The following is a 26,539-nucleotide window of genomic DNA, read 5'->3' as shown; positions in this document are numbered from 1 at the left end:
GGATCATTACAGGATAACAACCGTCAACTCCTCACACCATGGGAATCGGGTATATTGGGAGTAGCCCGTCAGCCTACCACTTTGCAAAAGAGTGGCATCGAAATGTAGATATTACGCGGGCTTACTCGGAGAAGACAGCCAAAAGGATGAAGAAGTAGGTAGACTTGGGAAGGCGATCGCAAGAGTTCAAGGTCGGCGATTTGGTGTTGGTAAATCTCCAACCAGCATTACTCTAATTCTTTAGGAACAAAGTACACAAAGGATTGGTGCGCAAGTATGAAGAGCCCTTCCTAATTATCAGCAGGGTGGGCAACGTCTCTTACAAGTTGCAGCTGCCGGTGTGGTTCAAAATTCACAATGTTCTTCACGCCAATAACTTGAAAGCCTACCATTCGGATCCGCAAGATACTTCCCGAAGTGTTCCGACTCGGCTACCCCCCACCAGAACCTTCTACGAGAAGCGAGTCGAAGCCATTTTTAGCGATCACTAGATAAAGCTACCCACTAGAGCTGAGCAGATCGAGTACTTGGTGAAGTGGCGAAAGCTTTCCAGAACTGAAGCCAGTTGGGAGCTCGAAGATGCCCTACGACATGAAGAAGCAATCATCAACAACTACCAACAAGCATCGACGAGGGCGTCGACAGTTTTAGTGGGGGAGAATGTCACGAACGGTCGTTGTGCACCCGCAACAACTTCGTTCAACGAACCGTTCGTCGCTTTTGTTTACATGTACAGCTGCTTGGCAATATGTTTTGGCTTGGTTTTATGTTCTTTTGCTTGTAAAAATATAAGTTCGAACAAGTTGCAGCGCTACAGTGCGATCGCTCACCGAACCAAACAAAATAGTCCAAAATGGCTCCGTTTTCGCATGCCACGGGCTGTTTTCTGCAGCCCACTATTGCACGCAAAATGTCAATCATCTCAGCACCCTGGAACCACCCGGGTGGCACCATGGGGGATGGGGCTTCGGTATAGTGTCGGGCGCTGAACAATCTTCATAAGTTCGCATGTTTTCTTGACGGGAACTTTTCTTCGCGCTCGGCACTCGGTGAGCAGCTGTTCGTTCAACTCTCTAAAATCCTTGTTTTCCTCCTTTCTCTGTTTTGTCTCTTGCACGCAAGGTGCTCGCTAAATTGCTTGTAAAGCTTCCCTTTTCGCGAAACGTCAGGACTTGTCCGTCGCTCATTCTTCGAACTAATCAACTTTCTCTTTTACAGGTCCTTCGGGACCTGAGTGAGGTTGCAAATTGACTGACTTTTGCGAATGCATATCACAAGGGCGCTTCGCGACTTAGGCAACTCAAGCTAAGTTCGCGTCTTGGCCGTAAGGGTGCCTCACGACTTAGGCAATTATAGCTAAGTCCGTGATAGTAGAGGCGGTCTTTCGTGCGTATATTGAAATTTGTATTCGATGAAAGCCTTAGTCATCAGCATATGAGAGCTATGTACTATTGATGAGAAATTCCGAGTACAAGTACCAATGAGTTCCATTGGGGGACTTGATTATATAAAGGTATGATCGGAGCGATTGGGGAGTTGGATTGCTCCAGAGCATATATTCGCTTAAGGGAGCCTAACAAGTCAGAGGACAAAGTCAAGTAAGCGAACGTTGTTACCAAAGACACAATGAAGAATAAAATCGGCTCGAGCCCTATAACACGATGGTGGAGGCCATGCATGAGAGTTGCAGTCTATTTTTCAATCAACTAAGGGGAACTACTCAAAGAACACAGAGGTATTGAAGCTGATGATCGAAAAGGAGCGAGGAAGTGACAATGAGTTCAGAGGGACTTAGCTGCCCAAAACCAAGCGTCAGTTAGGATGGAGGTGGACTCGAAGGAGCGCCATAGTGCCGTTAAGGCAAATCTACCGATTGCAAAGAAAGGGATGCAAATGCAAGACAACGGATAGTACGACTATGGGCATGGCAGCGACATGGTACTATAGAGGCAAGACTTTCGTGGAGTCATCGATCCCTTGCTCTCATGAGGGGAGAGCACATAGTCGTGAAAGGGGTCGAGGTGGAGAATGTAGAGGCAAACTTTAAGTACCGAGACAAGATCAAAGGGCAGAGGCTAAGGAAGTTTGTAAGATTGGTGTTGACAGGCTTCTCATTAAGAGAGTTGAAAGAGGGGGACTTTAGGTCGATCCAGGTGTGCTTGACCAATGAATGGACTATGCGGTATGCAATATTGTACCTTTCTTTTCAAAGGAGTAGGCGACGGAAATGATAGAGAAGACAGTACAATCCCAAAGACGACCAAAACTATTGGAGACTTGCTTTAAGTTGGGGTGGAATTTTATTCTTTTCGGGCAAAACTTCTTGCATTTTAAAAGTTCAATAGTAATGAGGAGGTGGATTGCAATAGCTAACTCAACACAAAGAGTGCACACTTCAGGTGCTTTAGAAGTGTGAATAAAGAGCATGCGAAGGCTAGTAACCAACTTGATACATGAAGTATTACTCTCGAGGAGGTGGGCGAAGTCAAGTAACTTTTGCCTTCTTAACTCTTAAGAGAATGGGTGAAATTAAGTACCTTAATTCTCTTATTTATCCAGCAGGGGAGCTATGCACATGTTCAAAGACCCTTTGAAGAAACTTAGTAGAAAACAATAGTTTTCAAGTCCTTACCAATGGTGATTGATTCTATCGAGAGTTGATTGTCCACTTCATTTCCCAACAGAATGTCAATCGAAAGCGAAAGTGATGCAAAGCTACTTAGAGTCGACAACTAAGTAGAAGAGGAATCAATAAGCAAATTTTATGAAGGAAAGACATAAAAAACTTCAAAGTCTGTGAGGTGATGCTTGTTAAAGCTCCAATAGACATCCACCCAATACAAGCAGCACGAGACGTTTAAGAGACTGACGCCCAACAAGGAAGGTCTTTTTCTTCATCTGAGGGATTCGTAGGAACCAACAATGATTAATATAACTCGAACGACTCCACACCAGAGTCGGAGTCATTGTTGAGTTGAAGCAGCATTGGTGGATTAAAGTTCGATTAATCAACAATAAAGGTGGAGAGCAGTTGGGAGCCAAGAGACATGTTATAATTGGAGTAAAGGATTGAAGATTCAACAAAGGCGATAAGATGTAGCGTCCGTAAAGGCGTCGACGAGGACATCGAAGGAATAAGTGGGGGAGAATGTCATGGACAAATCCGTAAACAAGGTGTTCGATGTAATGTTTATGTATGTCTGTATCTTTTGGTTTTGTTTATGCTTTATACAACATATAGATGGTTTGCAGTAGGCTTGATAACCTCATTTTGGTTGGATTTTGTGGTCGTTTTAGTCTTGTAAACGTAAGTTATGTGCAGTCGTCGCATAGAGGCAAAATTGCCCAAAAATAGGCTATCAAAGTAGGCCATTTTGAGGGTTTTCCAACTCCGCAAAGTGGTGCGGAGTGTCAACTAGCAGAACACCCAGGAGCTACCCGGGTGGCACATGGCTGGATAAGCCTTTGGGGTAGTGTCTAGGGCTGGTTCGCTGTCTTGTTTTGCAACAATGTCATGTGGGCACTTATGCGGACTTTTGGCCGTTGTGGATCATCTTGGACCCTTTGTCGTGCGATCTTTTAGAGCTTGCGAAGTCTATGTTTATAATTTGCATTGCCTATCAAGTGTTTATTGAAATGATTGCTTGTGGGATCTCGAGTTGAAACATTTTCTCTAACCTGTCTTCTTTTTTGTATGTCCTTAAAGGACCATAAGAGGTTTCGGGGAGGTTGACTCTTTGCGGACGAATACGCAAGGGTGTCGAACGATTTAGGCAAAACCAGTTAAGTCCGTGATAGTATGTTGTATTGTTTTCATGTAACTTTCATTAATGAAGGTGACATTATTTTCATTTTTTTCTATTGAAAAAATTATTGTTTCAAGTTTAGTCGAAGATCATATCCCATTAAACTTTGAACAATCTGGATGGATTTTGTTGGGAAATCTATTGAGCAAGATTATGAAGCAATTTTACAAATTTGTTCAGAGAACTATAGTATTCATGAATTATAAAGGGAAAAAATAAGAGTACCAGCACATCAAACTTTAATATTATTTCAATTGCATATGGGCAATGATAAATGATCAAAGAAATACAATATGAGTTCGATCATACCAGCACTAAACCACCGGATCCCATTAGAACTCCGAAGTTAAGCGTGCTTGGGCGAGAGTAGTACTAGGACAAGATGATAGAACAGCATTTTTTGTTTCATGATATGAAGATGGGAAAAAATGGCTATTGTCATTGTTTTCTGAAAACATTTAAAACCAAGATGATGAACTTGTTTGGCTAGGGCATTTAAAAAGTGTCCATTTTAAAGGGATTGTTTCAAGGTCCATGTGCTAGAAAAAAGGAAGATAATATCAGCACTGACTAGTTTTTAGGGTTGATATCCATGAACAAAGGAGGTTCACAATGGTTATATAGTTTGGGTGACACAATAACCCAATTAGGGGTTGATGGGCATTTAATTAATTCATACATCTCAAAAATAACAAATCCATGTGACCCTAAGCCATGTATACCATGTATCCAATGTCAGGTTGGAGAAAATTAGCCCTGGCTACTAGTTAAGTTCTTAAATAGAATGTATTTAAAGGACTTGGATCTCTGTTCGAAACTGGCTTCAGTAACTGATTGAATCGGCATAATATTGGTGTACTGACCTGTACCTTCTAGCATCACAGAAGAAATAATAAAATTTTAGGTACCAATCAGTGCTGACTGGTCTGGTCTTGCTCTTTGGTTGGGCTGGTAAATACTTTGCATACATAGAGGTCTGATCTGTATTTAAAGCTTTGCCCATCTTTCAATGATAATATTCCAGAAAGAGAGATGTGTAATTATGATTCTTCTAAGGTAGAAGTTGATTATTATCATGTGATGTACACAAAAGATAATGTTAATGATCAATATTTGTACTCTTATTTATTTTGGGTCATTACTAGTTGAATTAGAGTTTGCTTATGTTGTCTATGTGAAAATTAGATGTGAATGTTCCTACGCTCATATGATTTGCAAACAACCCACATTTATCTCTTATATGGGAAAGCAATTAATCCCACGAAAGACCACAACAATTGATTAAAGATGGTGTAATGTAGGATCATGTAAAATGAATGAAGAATTGAATATCATGAACAATTACTTGTTTGCCCTTATGTAAGCTGGGACCTTTTAAAGATTATAATATAGTTGAAAATTATAATGTTTTATTGCCTAAGCTAAATGTTCTCAAATTACAGAACCAAAGTGATCTCATCTAACTTGTGATCCATTGGATTTTCTATAATCTATGTAATTCTTTACTGTGCAATTGCTGGGTGCATCTATTTTCCACTTTTCACACTTTGCACAAATTGGTGGATGCATAGCCTAAAGAAGATATGTCCAAGCAGATGCCAAATGCATAAGGACTAAAAATTCATTTGATTGCTATCTTAGCTGCCAACTTAATGATTCAACTATTAAAAATTTTCTGCATTATTTGCTTAGATTTTTTCCCCTTTTACTGTTGCATTTTTTGAACGTTCATGCAGCCCTTGTAACATCCCTTTTCTTTACAGGCAACAAAGAAATATGAGAAAGCTGTTCAGCTTAACTGGAACAGCCCACAGGTCAGCTATATTTATGTAACATTATGTTCTTTTTGCAGTATATATATATTTTCATTTATGTTCTTTCTTACCAATATTTCTATACCTTTTCCATCATGAGCTTTATTTCTTGACATGTTTAAAATTTTCCTTTTCTTGTTTGTTGATCCAATTTCAGCTGGTACTAATCATTTAACAGATATGGCTGCTTTCTGTTTACTTTAATCTGCTAGGCCAGAACTTCAGTGGATCTATGAAGCAATATAATATTTATGCTGAAATATCTATGTTTTGTTCCATGTAAACCGAAAATAACCTCTTGGTGTTGATTGAATACATTCCTTCAATGTTTTACGATTTTATGTTATATAACATTCAGACAGAAACTAACTTAATTAAATGCCTATAAGTATAAATGATCACCATGATGTCGGCCAATTTTAAGCTGGACACTAAAATTAAATTGCTTGACATATACATAACATGAGGCAGAGCCTTGATGTCAACGTAAGATTGTTCTGAGTGATCAACGTTCTTGTCAAAGAAAGCTTACAAGGTAAGGTTATGGATGTTGACCCTTAGAACCTGTATTGGTGGGAACCTCATGCACTGTGCTGCCCCTGTTTGCTTCACAATTGTTTGGCTTCATTCAGCTCCATTAACAAGAGAATTACTTTTAACAATTGCTGGCGATTTGTATGAGAAAATTAATATGTGTTTATCTTGTACTGTTAACAGGCTGGAGATCAGTGATGAAACTGTGCTTTGTGGTGCTTCTATAAGTTATTTAAATATTTAAAAAACAAAAAACATTGAAGGTTTGAGACCTTTGACAGACACAGTTGGAACAGAGACTTACTTGGAGTGTAGGGTTGTAGACTTGTAGTATTGAATTCATAACAGAAGCAACTACTGTCTAACTTTGTTAGGATTTTTTAATCACTCTATATCTAACAAGTGAAAGCTTATCATCATAGAATTGATACCTTTCTGATTTTATGAGGGGAAAGGTTTCTGATATTATTGGATCATTTAGCTCTGTACTGGTTGGTGTTTATTTTTTAAAATTATTTTGCAGTAATATCAGCTGACACAAGTGATTATATTGTCTATTACTCTATTATACTAGTACTCTACTAATCGGGCAAGGTGTTGAAACTGGTATGTGGATCAGATATTAAGCCTTGGTTGGGACTCCTTTTTTACATGAACCAAAATACAATATTTTTAAGGAATATTTCTTCTTTACTTTTACTTAAATTGGTGGGATGTCACTGAACATTGAGATATAACCAAGTGTAGTTTTGTGATGATTAACCAATTTATTCAAGTTGGCTAGTATTTAGGTTTTTTAGGACATACATTTTCCCCTCACTAAGATAGTTATGTAAATCTCCAGCCTAGGGTAGGTACCAATCTCTAGAAGGGTTCAAACTTAAATAGGGAACCAACCACCAGTCCAACATCTAATTATTGGTCTATTTTAAGTTTATTCTAAATTTCCAGATATGAGACAGTAGAAAGGTAGATTTTCTGAGAAATGTCATACTTGAAAGAGAAAATCCAGGGGACGATTGTTGGACCCTACACATTGGTATTATGATATTAGAATAAGGAACAACAAGAAAGCGGCCACTAGCAAGAACAAAATTTTTCATCCGATACACAGACTGATGATTGGTTGGGCCAGTATAGTACGATTTTTGGACCCAATAAATCCCCATAAAATCTCTTATTTTTAGTTTTTTGCCTCAATAATTAATGAAAATGTTTTTAGACGTTATTGTAAACATTTTTTTAGGAACACCATCAATTGGAATGGGGAGGGAGGAGAGAACAATGCGTAGGGTGGATTGCACACCATTGCACTTGTTGCGAGGCTTTGGTGGAGTTGGCCGAGCTGTCATTTTCCAAAATATTGGGGTTATTATGTCAATCAGGCTCATTTTCAATTACATGTTGGGTTAGGACTTACAGCTGGTACTTACCCTCTGCTTTGGTTTGTGATGGAAAACCAGGCTTGGTGGGCAAGGAGAGGCATGTGTGTGGAGTCTGACATTGTTGTGAAGCTGAGATTATGTTGTTCTGTGCTGTTCACTCTAGTGACATCTGAAATGTGTGTGAAATACTACTAGTGTAGCAACAACAATTTTGCTGTTATATAGTGCATTTGCCAGTTTTGTACTAGGTATAGCAGCATCTTTGCTCCTACAAGGAGCTATTTGCCAGTCTTAGTGTTACTCTTGCAGCTGCAGCAAAAGTAGCTTTGCTCCTATATGGAGTAATTTGCTAGATTAGTACTACTCTTGCAGGAGCAACAACAGTAGCTTCACTCCTATATTTTAACTATTTGCAAGCTTAGTATTACTACTGTTGGAGCATCAGACTTTTCTCTATCTAGAACTCTTTTGCCCCCTTAATTCTGCTAAAATAGCAATAACAACTCTGCTTCATGAACAACACTTTTTCTCCTATATATGATATAGAGCTATTTGCTAAATCTTTTTAGTGCAGAGATAAAGCTTGTAGTCATATTTTACCTATAGACACATGGTATGTTGACATGCACTGTAGTACCATTTTGCTGGTTGGCGGTTTTTTGAAGGGAGGGAGGAGAGAGAAGGAAGAGGAGTACTGGTCTGACTGAAGAATGAAGAAAGAACAAGAAGGAAGGAGGAGAGGAAGGAGGGAAGAAGGAGAAGCCCTAGTCCCTCGAACCAAGCACCTTATCATGTTCACCTTCCGTATGGCTTGTGGGACTTAAATACCTAAAACGACTATCACATCATATGCTCAGAGTGGGTTGAAGAGGTTGTTTCATAATGGAAATCAACCCAATGTAACAATAATGGATGGTACATATGGATCTGTATCCTAGCAGTGTCTTGGGGCAACAGCACCTATAGGTACATCTGGTTGAAACCAGAGTTTGATTCCTTGTTGAGACTTGTATGTACACCCGATGCAAAGCAGTAATTTGATTTATTGCTGAGAATGTGGTGTTTGCAGTATGTAGCTATCCTTTCTATTGATTTCAAGGAAATGTTTTAGCAGTGATTGAAAAAGGCGCTCGGGTGCTCGCCTAGGCGCTCGGGCGAGGTGAGGCGAGGCCCGAGCGCCTCGCTAATCTCCCAGGCGGCGCGCTTCAAACAGGCGTCGCCTGGGCGCTCGCCCGAGCCCAGGCGTTGGGCGCTTCGGGCGAGCACCTGGGTAAACCAAGGCGATCGAACCAGGATTTTAGGTCTGGTTCGGTCCTGGTTCGATTATTAGTTGGTTCAATCGAACCAACTAAACTGATATAACCCTTACCCAACCCTAACCCTTACCTAACCCACTGCCGCTCCCGATCCCGATCCCGATCACGCTGCTCGCCGCTATCGCTACTCGCAAACGTTGCCGTTATCGTTGCTCGCAAACGCTGCCTCTATCGCCGCTCGTCGCTCCCGCTCCCTTTCCCGCTGTTGCTCGCCGCTGCTTCCTCGTTTCTCTGTCAACAGGCTTATACTGTTAATATTAAGTTTATTTGAATTTTGAAATGATTAATTTTCAATACTGTTAATAGATTAATAATATATTATTTTGATTTTAATGTTGTTAATTTTTATTTACTTGAAATTATTGTTAGGTTTCAACATAAATGGCAAATGTAGAGAGCAACTCAATAGAGTCTCTAATGATATCAAAAAAAGATCCTGCATGGAAGTATGATTATTTGAATGATCCGAAAGATCTTAATGTAGTGACTTGCATATTCTGCGATAAGACTATCAGAGGTGGTATTTTTCGTGCAAAACAACATCTAGTAGGAAATTTTAAGAATGCAGCAGTTTGTAAAAAATGTCCACCTGAGGTAAAAGAAGAGTTGCTGAGTTATATGAATGAAAAGAAGACACAAAAGAATGAATCTTACGGGAATTTACCAGAAGACAATGTTGAACATCTTAGGGATGAAGAAGAAGATTATTCTATGAGTATTAACCCAAGTGAAAAAAGAGTATACGACAAAAAGGGAAAAGAAGTTATGAGTACTAAGAAATGTAAAAAAGGACCGATGGATCTATATATGCTTCAAGGATCCCAGAAACAATAAGTGCAAGCAGGAGGCTCAAAATTTAGACAAACAAATATAAGTGATGCTTGTGATAAACAAATAAGAGGAAGAACAATTCAGCATATTGTTCGCTTCTTCTATCAGGCTGGTCTTCCTCTTAGTACAACTCGTTTAGATAGTTTTAAGGATATGATTGAAGCTATTGGAAGATATGGTGCAGGATTAAAACCTCCAAGTTATTATGAGATGCGAGTTCCATTGATGCAAAAAGAGTTGAATTATACAAATGACTTACTAAAGGGTCATAAAGAATCATGACAACACATGGTTGCTCTATTATGTCAGATGTTTGGACTGACAGGAGGCACAGGAGTATAATTAATTTTATGGTTAATTGTTCTTTAGGGACTATGTTTGTGAAGTCAATAGATGCTTCATCTTTTGTAAAATCTGGAGACAAAATATATGATTTACTTGACAACTTCGTGGAATAAATTGGAGAACAAAATATCGTTCAAATCATAACCGACAATGGAAGCAACTATGTTTTAGCTGGTAATATTCATCTTTTGATTTTGTTAATTATTTTATCTTCAATTAAGTGTGTTAAACTCTTAAGTCTTATCATTTTTGTTATCCTTTGTCTCAGGTAAATTGCTTGAATAAAAAAAACAACACTTGTATTGGACTCTATGTGCAGCACATTGTATTAATTTAACGTTGGAGGATATTGGAAAGATTTTAGAAATCAAGAAAATCTTAGAAAGGGCTTTTTGTTGTTGGATTTCTTTATAATCATATTGGGGCTTTGAATATGATGAGAGAATTTACAGGGAATAAATAATTAGTGAGACATGGTGTCACCCGATTTGCTACTTCATTCTTGACATTACAGAGCGTGCATCGTCAAAAACATACTCTGAGAAATATGTTTACCGCTGAGAAATGTGTGACAAGTAAATGAGCAAAAGAAGCAAAAGGCAAGAGGGCTGCTGATATCATCTTAATGTCATCCTTTTGGAATCATGTAGTTTATATATTAAAGGTAATGGGCCCTCTTGTTCGAGTCATTTGGTTGGTGAATAATGAAAATAAGCCTGCAATGCGATATATTTATGAGGCTATGGATAGAGCAAAGGAGACGATTAAAAGATATTTTAATGAAAATGAAGAAAAATATGAGAAAATTTTTACAATCATCGACGAAAGATGAAATTGTCAACTTCATCGTCCCTTACATGCAGCAGGATATTATTTGAACTCTGAATTCTTTTATAAGATTAAATCTGTTGAATTTGATGCAGAAGTTTTGGGTGGGTTATATCAGTGCGTTGTAAGATTAGTTCCCAGCCTTGAGTTTCAACATAAGATTATTCATGAATTATCTTTATATAAAAATACCGAAGGTCTTTTTGGAATTCCAATTGCCGTTCGATCTAGGACAACTACGTCTCCAGGTATTAATAATTTGATATAATTAATTTCATATATATTATGTTACTATGTTATTGCTAATAATAACATAAATTTTGCAACTGAATGGTGGAGTCTATTTGGAAATTCCACCCCGAACTTACAGCAATTTGCTATCAAAGTACTTAGTTTGACATGCAGTGTTTTGGGTTGTGAGTGAAACTGGAGTGTCTTTGAGCATGTAAGGATTACTAAATATTTTTGTTTTAATTAATTAATTTATTTAGATATATGTATTAATATATTTTTAAATTATATGACATGACAGATTCACTCGAAGAGAAGAAATCGGTTAGAACATCAACGATTGCACGATCTTGTTTACATAAAGTATAATCAAGCTTTGAAGACTCGTTATGATTTGCAAAATAGATTTGATTCAATCTCATTGCAAGATATTGATGATTTAAATGAGTGGTTAGTAGGAGAAATGAATGCTAACTTGCAAGATGCTGAAGACGAGCTTGTATTTGAAGATGATAGATTGACATGGGGAGATATGGTAAGAGCTTCAGGTGCTGGAGAATTACAAACATATACAAGACATACGTCAGAGAGAAAAATGAGTGCAAAAGCATCAAGCTCGGCTTCTGCTATTATTGAAAACATAGAGAATGAAACATATCTTGATGAAGAGGAAGGAATCAAAGGACAAGAGGAAGAAGACGAATTCAATGAAGATGATTTGTGTGAAAATGACGATAATATTGATTATGATGAATAACTTTGATGTAAAATTTTATTGTTTTGAATTTTGAAACTTTTTGTTAATGTGACATTATGATTTTGTATCTTAGATTTTCTTAATTTAATAGCATATTTTTATTTAAAATTTTAAATAATTATATTTATTAATTATATTATATATTTTTATATTTTAGCGTTTCGCTTCGCTCGGGCGAGCGCCTAGCACCTCGGGCGTTTTTGGACCTTGGCGTTTTTTGACGCCTAGCGCTTTTTAAATCACTGTGTTTTAGTGGGAAGCTTCATTATACTGCATCATGATGCATGTAGTTTGTGCATTTATGTGTACCTTTTAAGTTATCTTTATTCCCTTGATTTTTTTACGTTTTTTTTTTCACTGACAGACATGTTTTATCAAATTTTTATAAAACTGAATATCTTGTTGCTGACTTGTTTATATTCTCAATTTTTTTTATGGAGTGCTGCTAGTGAAAGAGGCCCTATTCTAATTTTCCTGTTCTTTTATTGTAGGCCCTTAATAACTGGGGACTTGCTCTGCAGGTACTGCGGTTTATACTTGTTTACAAATTAGGTTGATTCTTTCAAAAGTAATTTTATGCTGGTTTTCTTATTTCACAATGATTACCATAGTGATGTTTATATACAAAAATTATGATGCAGGAACTTGGTGCGATTGTTCCAGTGCGGGAGAAGCAAACTATCATAAGAACAGCTATAAGTAAGGTAAGACCATGAACCGTAGGAATGATATTTGTTAATTAAATTATTAGGCTGACTATATATCTTAAGGTTCGTAGATATGCTCAGTTCAGATCTTTCTCTTTTCTTAATTTGATTATGATAAATTAATAATTCATGCTATTTGGCAGTTCCGTGCGGCAATCCAACTACAGTTTGATTTCCATCGAGCAATTTACAATCTTGGGACAGTGTTGGTTAGTATTTACTGCTATATGTCATATTTTGTTTTCACAACTTTGTTGTCAGATTAAGTTTCAAAAGGAAAATAGTATACTTTAGATAACATTATGAATTTTCTCTTCCAGAATATTGGGTCATGTATAAATCTGATTATATTTCTGTTCCTTATGCTAGTATGGCTTAGCTGAGGACACTTTCAGATCTGGCAGACCGGTTAGTGCAAAAGAAGTCCCTCCTGATGAGCTTTATAGCCAATCAGCTATATATATTGCAGCTGCTCATGCTTTGAAACCGAATTACTCGGTATACCCTTGCCATCTGATTTATTTCTGTTTCTTGTCTTTTAATTTTATGTTACACATATCATCTCTATGTATACAGGTGGCTGATAGAAACTTCCTGGGCTTGTCAAGTCCAGGAAGGACTGCTAGATGTTAGAAAATAATTTGCATGTGATTAAGCATTTGCAAGGGTGCTGGAAAGACATTTTGGTGCTATAGATTTAACAAATGTAAGTTCATTGTAAAGACCAATTATTTCCCTAACAAAAGTTATATGAAGGGGCCAGAATGTGATTTCCTTTCAAATTATTGATAGCTACTGCAAAAAGTTTAGGTGTTACAACTTACATTATAATAATTTAGAATTAGCCCAACTGCTGGTGGACTTCTTTGGTTGATTTTGTTCACTATCAGATTTTATTCTTAACTAATGCAGTTTCATGATCTCATCAGCTTATTGTTGATATATCAATGATGTGCCAGATCTCCCAAAGATCTGACTCATGTTCAGGACTAAGGATTATGGCTGGCATGTGCCAAACCATGCCATATATGTGCTGGCTGTGCGTCAGATGGCCAAGCCATTTATTAGCTTTAGCTGATTGGTATTAGGGGCATGCCGACCAGGGCATGATGGTATGTATAGTGTTAGATGTTGCAATATTCTCGTCTCCTGTTCTGTGATGGAATAGGGTCCCCCCTCCTTAGGCTGACTCTCGATCAGGACCAAGTCTTAATGGTCTGGTTCAGATTCGTGGGCTGGTAGAGGTGTTTTAGGCTGGTCTTTTTACCATGGATATCTTCTTCACAGTTGTTTCATCTCTGTGATTTTCTTTGTCTAGTTGTAGATGACTTTATCCCTTGCAAATGACTTCATTGACCTCAATGATTTCTCTTATAGATTTCAGATAGCCCAAATATGCATGTCATGCATTCTTGTGCATACATGTACTCTGAAATTTTGTAAGGCACTTTTTGATTGTGAGGAACTGGTTCTTCATCTGTCCGACATACTATGAAGTTGATGTTATTATAATTTTATTGTAAAGTATTGGGTGGAGAATGTATATTAGATTTAATGAACATTGTGAATTTGGTAATTGTTTTGCACAAGATCTAATTGCTGAATTTTCAGTGAGCATTTCAGTGTTTCGCTTAAGTTTGATTTCTTCAATGTTCATTCAGGTTTATCACAGTGCCTTGAGACTGGTTCGTTCAATGGTGAGTATTCTGCTTCTTGTATTGTTGCCATTTAACTTTCAGTCATGATATTAATAGTAACTGTAATGTAAGCTACTTGTATCAAGCCAAATGTTCAGATGGGTTTTCTTAATGGAGATGAAACATTCCTATGCTGGGTGGCACATATTAATACTTCAATGCGGACTTTAAACTGTTTTCTACCTTTCTTGTGGAATGTGTTCTCTGAGTTTCTTATTCACTTCAAATTGTGTTGTAGAATCTTTTTCTAGTAGACTGTCTTTTTATTGAATACAAGGTTACATACAAAATTGCCCTTGAAACTTTATAACCTAGGTGTAAAAGGGACTAGTGGAGTTTTAGGGAGGTAATAAATTCTCCATATTGTTATTACTATTGTATTTTGATCATCAATTAAGAAACCTAAGTCTTGGTTTGTCTATATGGATAGAAAAGTAGATCTACTTCATTTTGATAGGTTAGAAACCAAAGCTTTGTAATCATTGCCTCTGGTTACATCCAATTTCAGCTATGCTTTTTTCTGATTGGGAGACAAGAATGTTATAGGCAATCTTAATTACAAAATACTGATCTGATGAAGATTGATACTAAGGGAGGATGGTTAAAAGAAGATTGTGTTTTGGGGGGAAGGGGATTTGAATGCAAAAGATCCCTCAGTGTTTCTCCTATTCTTTACATAGTTGCCGCCAGGTGAGTATCAACCAAATGGGATTGAATTATGATCAGATAAAGAAATATAAATTTAGTTATACTTATGTTGATTAAGTAGCTCTAGACAAAGAAGAGAATCGGTAAGCTCCAATTGTAGATTAATGATGTGTTTATAGTCTAATCAAGGTTTAAAAAGTCTTTATTTTACAAGCTTCTGCAATTTATAATGTTTATCTTAGGTTGCGTATGAATATTAATATTTATTCTCGCCATAAAATTTGATAGAAACCTGTTCAGGAAATATGACCTTTTATGAGAAGCAATTTTATTTCATGGGTTCAAGTTATATTGGGATAATTATCATAACCAATATACTGCCCATTAAATTCATGTTCAGATGATATGGCATAAGATGTTGATTCTCTCATGAAAGTCATTATTCTTTGACATTTGCTTTTCTCATGTGGTGCTTTCTTGATAGCTTCCTTTACCCTACTTCAAAGTGGGTTATTTGACAGCGCAACCTGCCCATATTCCAATTGCACCTCATAGAGATTGGCAAAGGTCCCAGTTTATTTTAAATCATGAGGGACTTCAACAGGTCAGTTTGCTACTCATTACCCTAATAAAGAGATGATGAGAATATAGGTTTCCTTGCTTATTCCATTCTGAAATAAGTCAACTGAAAAATGTTCATTCATGTCACTTTATTTTTATTGTTGGTAGGTTTGAATTGTTTTCATCTAAAAAGGAAGGCGACTGGTTAGCTAAAGTTGTACAAAGCAAGGATTACAATATCGAATGATATAGCCCATACTGGGCAGTACCGTTGATCTAGCCCCGTATCGGACGGTACAGGGCTGTATCGGGCTGTAATGGTCGATATTTCGACTGTTACCGCCTGAAACAGGTCGGGAACGGTTGTCGCTCGCTATTGAGTAGTATCAGCCTGGCTGTGGCTTGGCTGCGGCGAGGGAAGAAGTGTCGAGGGAGAAGAGAGAGAAGGCGCTCGAAGTAGAGGGAGAAGAAGAAGGAGAATAAGGAGAAACTCAATGCTTCTCCATCTAGCGTCACCCTCCCTCGACGATTTCGATCCAGGAGGTAACGGAGAGGCCATGGCTCGGCTTCTTCTTCGCCACGTTCTTCGCCGAAGGTTGGAGACGTCTACGACCTTTGATGTCTTCGCTAAACGCCATAGATGACAAGACCGTGCTCTTCTCCTCGTCTGATATGACAAGGAGAAGAAAAGGAGGCAACATCGCCGAGGCAACGTACGCCTCCTTTTTTTTTTAATATTATTTTTATATATTAATTTTTATATTATATATATGTACCGAGTTGTATGCCCATACTGTATGTCGGTAAGGTACAAAATTATGAATCTTGGTACAAAGTAACCATTAAAATCTGTACTGGTGAATTTCTTGTATCAGATCAATGCTGACTATGGTCTAGCATTCTTTACAGCATTATGGAATGTCATCGTCTTGCCCATGGTTTGCAGTACCGGTCCGTACCGCCCGGTATGGGCGGTACGTACCGGTCCGCCAGACTTCCGGTACGTGGACCATATGTTACCGTTCCGACACTGTAGCACTGTAGCACTTCTACAGTGCTCGGCACGCCTGAATATACCGCTCGGTACACCTGGGTGTACCGAGCGGTATATCGTACCGTACTGGTACCGAGCCCAGGTCGAAACTCCGATACGGTACGGTATTGCGAACCTTGGTCTTGCCCGATATCAAATGAGACAATATGATGATTCCTCTTCTTCATTCTTCTCTCTCCCTCTCCCCATCTCGCTCTGTATGCTTTTTACCGAGTGAATGCGGGCTCCAGCACTTAAATCCTTGCTTTATACTGTTGGATAATCATGTTTCATCTTATTTTGAAATTCTTTTCAATATTTCACCAATTATTATATATTTATTCTTTTTTATTTGACCAATGTTCCATTGTGCATTATGATTTTTTTAGTTTGTTCCTCCACCATAGTTTATAAATGTATGATATGAGATTTATTTTTTGATTCATTATCTAAATACTTCTAACCACTGAATTTAGTATTGATGTATTTTGTTTAGTTTGTTTCTCCATAAAGTTGAAAGGAAGACAATAAAACCAGTGATTTCTTTCCTGTTTTTGATATAACAGACTGTTCATTATGCCAGAACTCAAGTTTAATATCTGTGCATTTTGGATAAACAATAAAAACCATGTTGGCCTTCTCAGGATTATCCTTGTCTGGCAAGGTTGGCTGGGTTATACAAATGGGAGATGCATGTGGTTGAAAAACTGACTGTATTTTAAACCATCTAGAGATTTTAGTTTTACAATTTATAGGTTTAAACTTTAATTATCCATAGTCCCTGATTCTTTGTCATGTTTTCCTCCCTTGTTCTCATTTTCTTTATATCTTCTTTCTACCCAGTTTACACCCTTTTGCTGAAGTGCTAAACAATCTGCTATTTTTTTTATCTAGTCTTTTTGTTCTTCGTGAGATATTCATTGCATCTCAAAATTTCATTAGTATCCTTGTTAAATCTACTCTTCCAATAATACCACCATGCCATATAAATTCACCAAAAACCCTTTTATCCTAACTCTGAAAGGTAAGATTTTTCTATGTTTTTCCTATTGAAAACATATAATCCCACCAAAGATATCATGGTCTCTAAACTTTAGTTTGATGTTGTTTTCTCTGTCATGGATGTTGGTTGGTTCATGCTTTTGAGTACTTCCATGAGCAAAATAATTATGTTTTGATATGTCATTTAGGAAAGACGTGAATGTTTGAATTTGTATGGGAACATTTGTATCATCTTTCCCAATCCATGTGTTATTATCAACTAGTTTTCCCTAAGGATCGTAGTGTTGTGTCGAGCCTTGGACGGACCTGTACCTACCGGACAATATCAGTGTGCCTTACTCTTTTTTGGGAGAAAGCCTAAAAAATAATAATAATAATAATAGTGTTTTTCTTAATTTATTAGTATATAAATTATATTTAGATAAGAAAAAAGTGTATCTAAGTCATAAGTGAATAGAAATTCTAGGTTATAAGGCGGAAAAATTGAATTTATCTTTACAGATTTGTAGAGGAACAACTTTGTTGCACTGGCTTCCATTGAAGGAAGTGAATCAACTGAAGCTTTAGTCACAAGTGAGTGTGAGAAAGAGTGAGAAAGAGAGTGAGTGAAAGTAAGGGAAGGGAGGGGATTTAAAGCTCTGAACGAGGCCCCAACCATCAAATTTGACCCTTGGGGTCAAAATGAAACTTGATATGTGTCGATATCGATCAAATTATGATTGATACTGACCCATATCAGTTGATATAGGATAAGTTTCGACTGTATCAATCGATACATTCCCTGTACAGACCGACACTGGGCCATATTTCAGTCTAACATCTGAAATGGGCTGGTCCACATACTGATCAGCCGGCAGACATGTACATATCACCTGTACTGTAACGTTTTGGGTGGTACGTCAAACCTTGGTTTTCCCTATGACCAAATTGCTCTGGATGTCAACATATGCATGTCCATGATCATGTGCTACTTCTTTCACTTCTCTTCAGGGCCTCTATATCTTAATGGTGCATTTATATGGATTATCCATGGATATTTGATACTTTATTGAAGGATATAAATCTTGACTGGTTTTGGTAATTGGTCTCACAATACATGGCTGCATACTGATGCATATTATTTGGTATTACTGAAAAGGTAATAAAAAATAAATATCAACAAGTACCGACTGATATGGTTTTGTACCTGTCCATTATCAAATTAGCAAATACTGCTTCATACCAACTGGTTCAACCAAAATTTGAATTCTTAACTTCATCTCTGACCATCTCCTGCTGATCTCAAAGGATGATCTACTAAATTTATAATCAAAATTTCTTTAAATTAATATCCTCCTGAAGTCATTTGGTATCTTTTCTTATGTTGTTGGTTTGTTGTGGAAAATAGGAGTTATCCTTGTATTCTTGATCACTTTTCCTGTAGATGCAAATCTATAAGTTCCTCAAAAATAAGAGCAACTTATCTGTGGAATTTCATTGCCCACTAACCTAAATGTTTACTCATTAAACTGCAGACAAGTTATGTGAAAATGATATTACTGAAGGGTTGCTTCACTCAATTACTGTAATCCTTATCTATAATGAGTTATTTGTTCATATTTCTACCTTTATGTAATAATCAGGATAGATTTGGTGAAATAGATTTCTTGATACTAACAATAATGCATCAAATTTAATCTTTACCAGGTCAGTAGTGCTGAGAAGAATCTGTCACAAAGTCCTTCTGGAAGGTCACAAGGATCTCCCCAAATTGACAAATCACTAGTTAAAGTTGATGTCTGTGACATTGTTTCTGTCACAGCCTGCGCGGACCTTACTCTACCACAAGGTGCTGGCCTCTGCATTGACACAATTCATGGTCCAGTTTACTTGGTAAGTGTCCTATATCCAGGCATGTCAGTAGAAGAATTTATTCACTGATTTTCAACATTTATTCAGGTTGTCCTTATGTTTTTGTGTTCCACTGGCTTATTGGTTTTCTTTTTTCATATGGATGGATGTCACTCCCTATAGCATGCTTCTTATTTTATTTTTTCCTAGATTCTGGCAGGTCCAGTTGCCCTGTGGTTACAAGCGTTTGAACTCAAACCTTAAGGACACATCAACTAGACAATTAAGTTCTTGGGCATATTCCCTTATCCATACTTTCTTTGGTGACAGCATCACTTTGATATAATCATGGCACTAAGGAGTCATGTCATTATCTGTTGTGCTCTCTATGATAAACCCTAGACTAGTGGCAAAAGTTTGGTTGATGAATGATGATATGGATCTTTCTCGCATGACTGGCCAACTTGTTTAAATTTTGTATCTCAAGATCGAGTGCCACTCATCTTTGGAATTTTTTAGATGTTCATTTTTAGTTTACTGACTAAAAATGGTCTGGCTTTTCTTTTGCCCTGAATTTGTTTTAATATAATTATGGTCAGAACTACAGAACCTAATGAATATGTTGATGTGACTGTTTTGTTATATGTTCATACCTAAATGTGCATCCTTTGCTTCTGTTGCATGTCACATTACTTCTACTAGCATATATTGAATCCAGTATCAAATTTTACTTCACTGCCAGTTGGTTATCAAGTTTGTTACTGGCTATTTACATACTCTCTAGGCAGACCATAACTGTCAGTTACTTTCTTGACCATTCTTGGCTGGGCTTTATGGAGCCTCATTTACCAACAACTTGAACTAAGGCTAGCTTTGGTGCAAAGGTTCCAAGCCCATCCAAATATAAATTTATAACAAATCTACTCCTAGTTCATGTTTAGGTTCCAAGATTGTTAATAGAAGCTACATTTTCTGGATTATTAATTACTTGGGTTTGGCTAGATTTAATCCTTTTTCAACATTTAGCTTCATCTATGGTCCTTTCTCTTGATTGATGATTGTAGATTTAGTCCTACCATTATTAGATAACCAGGCCAGCAAATTGTCAGAGTCCTAATGTTCTTATCAGCATAAATATGGAGACACTGCTTGATTCCAAATTGTGATAAACCTTTAAGCCATCCCATATCATATCAACATAAGACAGCGTGAACTCTTTAGCATATCAGAGATGGCTACCTCGAGTCATTCACCAGTTGGTGATTGTAGGCATGGTGATCAGATATAAATCAAAGACAAGCTGGCCAGCATATCATCTGGCATAATTGCTGGTGATCGTTGGAGATGGTTTAAGATATAAATTAAAGACAAGCTGGACATCTCAGGAGTTGGCTTGATTGCTAGTGATTGTAGGGGATGGTGGTAAGATATCAGAAGGCATGGTCCATGGATGCAAATCATGGACTCAGATTCATGGCACTTGAACTGCCTAATAAAAGATTTAGGGATGAGACCAGAAAAGGTAATCCTCAAACAGTCAAACATGTTAAAAGACATTGTTTCTTTTTTTTCCTTCTTGATGGTAGAACAACAGTTTCAGTAATCCTAAATGTAGATAGCCCTTCATGTAGAATCCAGGAAAAGAAAACAGTTCAGAAAACTTATGGTACCTTTAAAGATTGGATGTTCCTTTTTCTCTTTTGAATTATTAGAATGAAGTGTTATTTCAAGTGCTCACTTTGGATTGATATTTAGGTGGTTGTGTTGGTTTATGAAGCCAAGAAATTTTTGTTCAGGGTCCAACATTTCTAATTGTCTCATTTACCCTCATACCAGGTTGCTGACACATGGGACTCTTTGTACGGATGGCAGGATGCAATCTGCCTAGTCTACACCATTTTTGCCAGAGGAAAGAGTGATGTTCTTGCTGGCATCATAACTGGTTGATTGTCCATTTTGCGACAATTGCATATTAGAAGAATACGGACTCTGTTCAATATCAGATTACTGGTGCATGAATTATCATACTTTTTCGATCAAGTTCCTTAAGACTGTTTGGTGTTTCAATTTTTCACTGGTAGTAACTGTCATTCATGGTGGTAGCCTTGTAATGCTTTCTAATCTGTGCCATAGATTCAGAAACTTAAAAGTGTGTTTAAATATTAGGATAAATATCCGTCAGGCTTTTTGGCAGTATAATATCTGTACAGCAGTTTAATTATTGATTGCTATAGCATTCTTGCCCTTCACAAATTTTTCAGACCCAAGTGGATTTCATTTTCATTTTCTTTCTGTATCAACAAAATGTTCACGGATGTAGTTGGAGTTTTGCAATTACAATAAGGTCATAGTATGATTATCTTGTTTTCTTACATTAAGCTTAATAAATGTTTTCATTTTTTCTAATATATAGCTTCTATTTTTCCTGTGATGAGGAATGCTACTACCCTACTATGACCCCCACAAAGAAGTATGTCTCCTCCAGAAAGATGCAGGCAATGCACTAAAGATCAGAGACGACTACATTAATGTACAACCACATCATCAACTCACACTCCGAGAATGATCAAGCTAATGCTGGTCTACTATTCTTAGATTATTTAAGAGTGTTTGTACAAGATGTTGAAGTTCTGTGGTTGCTGACAGTTTGCAGATCGTTGAGCTAATTTTCAAAATCAGTGTGTTGCCTGCGAAGATGATCCGAAAATTGAACTGTGGTGTTGCATTCAATTACGGTTTCAGGCTCTCTTTGGCATAATAGGTAGATATGAAATCACAAGTTTTTGTAATTGAAGCTCACCAGTGGTTCATGAGGTTCCTGAACGCAGCAGATTGACGGAACTTAAAGATTCTCACGGGAAGCAGGGAAGCGTGCTGAGGTAATTGCTCTGCAGTCGACGCCAGAGCAATTGCATCCACTACGAGGATGGGACGTACGCCTTCTAGGAGATTATAACTGCACCTTCGGTATAATAATATAAGATAATATAGTGCCTAACTGTTCCGTCGATGGTTTCATTCTAGGACAGACGGTTCTAGTTTTTAAAACTCAAGAATCAGATTCGAGCTGTCCTGATTTTGGAATCAAAATTAGAATCGTCAATTTCGGTTTTGGTTTTAATTTTGGTTTGGACGATTTGATTTCGGTGGAATCCTTAATTTTTTTTTTTTATCATTTTAAAATTTAAAATATTAAAAATTGTAATTTATTTTTAAAAATTTTAAAATAGATATATTACTATAATATGAGTATACTAATTTTTTAAAAAAATTTTGATTGAAAAAAATAAAATTGTAAAATTTTTAATCAAACTAAAATAACTTCATCAAGATTCTAACCCAAGTTAGTTGGTTTTAAATCTAAGTATTTAACAACTATATCATATTTAATCGGTTTGAAATTAAAACTATCGATTTGGAATCTGAACCGTGGATTCCAATTTTCTAATATCAAACATATATATATATATATATATATATATATATATATATATATATATATATATATATATATATATATATATATATATATATATATATATATACATAATGATGAGTATATTTTGATTTAGCATTTAAATTTAGTTAATAGAGATTAACATTAAAAAAACATTATTTATGTCTCGGAGGTATATTTATGATAAACTTAAATTTAGAAGGGTAGACATGAAACTGTACTTTTTTGTTTTTTTAGGGGGAGGGGGGAACCTTGAGAAACAACGATGTTTGCTAGTAGCTATATGTCTCCATTTTCTCAGTCAAGGCTAAAAAAATGACATTGGTGATGTTTTGTCCATATAGTATACGACTTTGATGATTAGGTTCAACTCAAGTCACAAAATAAGTTTGTTTATTAACATCTGGTGTGCAGGTTAGGTTAATACACATATACTGAGGGATAAATTGGGAGGATTTTCGAAAAAGTTTTTTCTTTTTTTTTTTTTGGTAATTTTTCATGGAATGTGGTCCTTTTGAATTTTCTCAAGAGCCTTCCTTATTTGTCATAAATCCTCATATGTCTCCTGACAAGATAATTAGAGCAGCTATATTACACTCTATTAATCGATCCCATGTATACATTTTATGATGTCAATCACAATGATTTTATAATATTTTCGATACCTACACCGAAACACTATAATTCTCACTGTAACTTTGGTAGGTAAATGGACTCAAAATCCAATAATAATAAACTCTAATCAACAAAAATAAAATTTCAAATAATTTTTTTTTATTTTTTATTTATGAACAAAAGCACCTTAATTCAAGTTTTTATTGATCGATAAGATATATTGTTTTGATAAGAAATATTTCAGAGATTATAGTGAATAGAAAGCACCTTTAGAATTATGATAAAAAAAAGCATCTTTCGAGAAAACTTCAAAAAAAATCAGAAATTTATCCAGATATATATATATATATAAAGCCACTATGCATTGGGACATGTCCCATTCTGTCACCTTGTGTTTGTCCAAAGCACCACATTTTGCACGATGTAGCTATTGTCATTTCTTTGATGATCAGAGACTATTCTGTACTGTAAAATCTCATCATGTCGTTGCTTTTTCTTCCCGACAAAGTTTTCATCATTTGTTCTCTCTGATCATTTGTCCTATAAATGTTAAAAGTTTCTCTGTTTTCATTTAAAAAAACACTCTTTTTTTTTTCTCAAATAGTTTTTTATTTTAAATTATGACAAACAGAAAGACGTAATATAATATAATAATCTTATAATATTTTCAATATCTTAAAAATAAATAAAGAAATAAATATATATATATATATATTATAATATTATTTAAAAAACATGTAAATGAGTCAAATGGTATAATGATGACCATGATGCAGGTGATAAAGATTTTAGTTTGAGTAAGATCTAATTATACTCTTTACTCTTTTGTTTTAAGAGTGATGTGATTCTATCTGAAACTAAAAATAGTTGCATTCTACTTTACTTAATTCTGACCAAAATTATATAAATTCCCACTATCAACAAACACATCACTAACTTCTAATCTAATGCTGTTCTAAAGATAAATGCTTTCCCATCATCACCCTCATGTGTGGAATGAACTCTTATCTTCCTTTAATTTTGTGGATCCATCTGTGTAGTCTCTGAACTCTGGTGCCACATTCTCAATGCAAATGAATCTTCTGCAGAGCTGCAAAATTAATCGCACAGCTTTGGAGGTAAGGAATGGTGAAGCAGAACAATCGAATATCGCATCACAATTAGATCTCACACGCCGTTAGTTTCAACCAAATACAGACTGATGCAGCTTTGGGATTTATATGATGGTGATGGAGCTGAAAAATAAGAAAGGCAGTTCAATCTTTTGAGCAATTGGTCCCTTTCCCTTTTCGAAAGCTCTTGTCAAATGATGGACTTGTGAAGCGACACAGGTGAGCTGCTCTCTTTATTGGCGAGAAGAAAGAAAGAAGTATTTCTTCAAGCGTTAGCCACTCTACAGAAAGAAAGCTACTGTCTTTCGTTAATCAACATACAATTATGTCATTCTCTCTCTCTCTCTCTCTCTAAGACATTTGCTAGTAGTGTTCATAGGATTCTGAGTTTTTCATTTTCCTGTCAGATTCGATAACATGGAATCCTAATGACAAATGAAATGTAGTGTTTATGTTTCCAACCTCTACTATTATTATTCAGAGTCTATCAGTAGCATAATACTCTGATTAGTTTCACGTTCAAAATGGATAAAATTTAATATTAATTTATAAGGATCGGATGAATATATTATTATTATTATTATTATTATTATTATTCATTTATTTTTAGTCAGTGGCACATCATCCTCAACCATATCTTTGGAGACTCGAGAGTCAGTCATATGGCGCGATTCTGAACTCTGTCAAATTAACACATAGATAAATTCATGATCTTACTAACTCGAAGAGATCAACAATGGAGACTATAATTCCATTAAGGTTGATGCAGGAGAGGGTTTGTTCATATGGTTTCGAGGAGAAAGCGTGGCAGTCTCAGTCACCAGTAGAAAAATCCAGACTGCTGCTCTGATTCGTCCGTCTCGTAGCCATTGTCGCTCAGCAGCTTCGAACCCTCGTGCTCGAAGCTGTGGATGCCGGAGGCCAACCCCAACAGCTCCTCGTCGGCTTGGAAGCCCAGGCAGTCCGTGGCGGTCAGCCTCTCCAGCTTCCGGCAGCCGCTCACGATCACCGCCAGCTCGTCCTTGGTCAGGTACGATCCGCTCAGCTCCAGCTGCTTCAGCTCCGGCAGACACATCGCGATGACGCTCGCGTCTTCCTTGCCGATCAACCCCCGCACCTTCAGCCGGGCGAACCGCGTGCAGTTGTGCCCGATCGCTGCCACCGTTTCCAGGAACGAAGTGGGCTTCGTCTCCAGCTCCAGCTGCTCCAGATCCTTCCACCTTCCAATGAGTTCCGGAATGCGGAGGTCGTCTTCCAGCATCAGTTTATCGGGCAAAGCAAGAGTCCTCAACCCGGGACAACTGCTAATATGTGCACAAGCACAAGGATTGATCGAGACATTATCGTGAATTCGTCGGCGAGAACCGACGACAGAGGAAGAAGGTCGTACTTGCACTCACTTGATGGAGACGTAGGCCAAGTCGTGCACCGACGCGCCGGAGGACAAGGGAAAGATGAGCTCGGAAGCGGAGCCATGGCTGCGGTGGACGACCAACCTCAAGAACGCGGAGAAGGAGAGAGTCTTGAGACGGTAGCGGGAGCCGAAGCTCCGGCTGAACTGGCTCCAGGTCCTGAAGTCCAGCGACCGTAGGTTGAGGACTCGCCAGCAGACCGGGTCGAGGGAGGCGCGCCACCAGCACGTGCAGACGAAGGGCACCGAGACTGTGAGGTCGTCGAGGCCGAGCCGCCGGAAGATGTTGACCAAACAGTCCACTTGCATGTCCTCCCACCTCCTTCCTTCCTCCATGGCGGTGGAGTCTTCTTTCGACGTCCCTCCCTCCTTCGCAGAAGGAAGCGCTGAACCCTATAGCTAGCTATAAGTGGGCCGAGAGGCGATGGGTTCGTTGTCATCAAGCTATGAACGTGGGCCCGGAAATGCCACCCCGTATAACCATTTCAGAAAGGCTGATGTGAAAATAGAGTACTATATATATATATGTATATATATATGTATATATATATATATATATATATGTATATATATATATATGTATATATATATATATGTATATATATATATATGTATATGT

At 37.2% G+C, this 26,539-nt stretch overlaps 2 protein-coding genes across 5 annotated transcripts in view; one reads left to right on the top strand and one right to left on the bottom strand.

Annotated features, from left to right (window-relative positions):
- The window catches only part of LOC103984999 (protein HLB1), a 31,865-nt gene extending 10,287 nt beyond the window's left edge, over positions 1-21,578 (top strand). For 2 of the 3 annotated variants that reach the window (XM_065152199.1, XM_065152198.1), the window contains 9 exons: positions 5,570-5,620; positions 12,339-12,368; positions 12,489-12,551; positions 12,698-12,763; positions 12,924-13,052; positions 14,216-14,251; positions 15,384-15,503; positions 19,182-19,367; positions 21,162-21,578. In XM_065152199.1, coding sequence (XP_065008271.1) covers positions 5,570-5,620; positions 12,339-12,368; positions 12,489-12,551; positions 12,698-12,763; positions 12,924-13,052; positions 14,216-14,251; positions 15,384-15,503; positions 19,182-19,367; positions 21,162-21,272 — 792 coding nt within the window. In that variant the 3' untranslated portion in view covers positions 21,273-21,578. The remainder of the gene's footprint in view (positions 1-5,569; positions 5,621-12,338; positions 12,369-12,488; positions 12,552-12,697; positions 12,764-12,923; positions 13,053-14,215; positions 14,252-15,383; positions 15,504-19,181; positions 19,368-21,161) is intronic. The other variant, XM_009402604.3, reaches the window with a different exon arrangement.
- Positions 21,579-25,192: 3,614 nt separating this feature from the next.
- On the bottom strand, positions 25,193-26,326 carry LOC135637696 (F-box protein FBW2-like). 2 transcript variants are annotated; one of them, XM_065150412.1, is made up of 2 exons: positions 25,910-26,326; positions 25,193-25,813 (listed from the first exon to the last, which is right to left on the bottom strand). In XM_065150412.1, the coding sequence occupies exons 1-2, from the start codon at positions 26,254-26,256 to the stop codon at positions 25,327-25,329; spliced, it is 834 nt and encodes a 277-aa protein (XP_065006484.1). In that variant the 5' UTR covers positions 26,257-26,326; the 3' UTR covers positions 25,193-25,326. The 2 variants fall into 2 exon arrangements, with proteins under 2 accessions (XP_065006484.1, XP_065006485.1); XM_065150413.1 differs by having other exon boundaries at positions 25,193-25,810; positions 25,910-26,324.
- Between the last annotated feature and the right edge of the window lie 213 nt (positions 26,327-26,539).

The sequence above is a fragment of the Musa acuminata genome, chromosome BXJ3-5, assembly GCF_036884655.1.
Source record: "Musa acuminata AAA Group cultivar baxijiao chromosome BXJ3-5, Cavendish_Baxijiao_AAA, whole genome shotgun sequence".
NCBI lineage: Eukaryota > Viridiplantae > Streptophyta > Magnoliopsida > Zingiberales > Musaceae > Musa > Musa acuminata.
The sequence above is the reverse complement of the archived record's forward strand: the minus strand, read 5'-3'. Positions and strand labels throughout refer to the sequence as shown.

What these genes read in the sequence shown, in the direction of transcription:
- LOC135637696 (XM_065150412.1), bottom strand. Translation starts at nt 26,256, where the DNA reads ATGGAGGAAGGAAGGAGGTGGGAGGACATGCAAGTGGACTGTTTGGTC. An exon ending in TTGGCCTACGTCTCCATCAA is followed by an intron (nt 25,814 to 25,909) that starts GTGAGTGCAAGT and finishes TGCACATATTAG; the next exon opens with CAGTTGTCCCGGGTTGAGGA.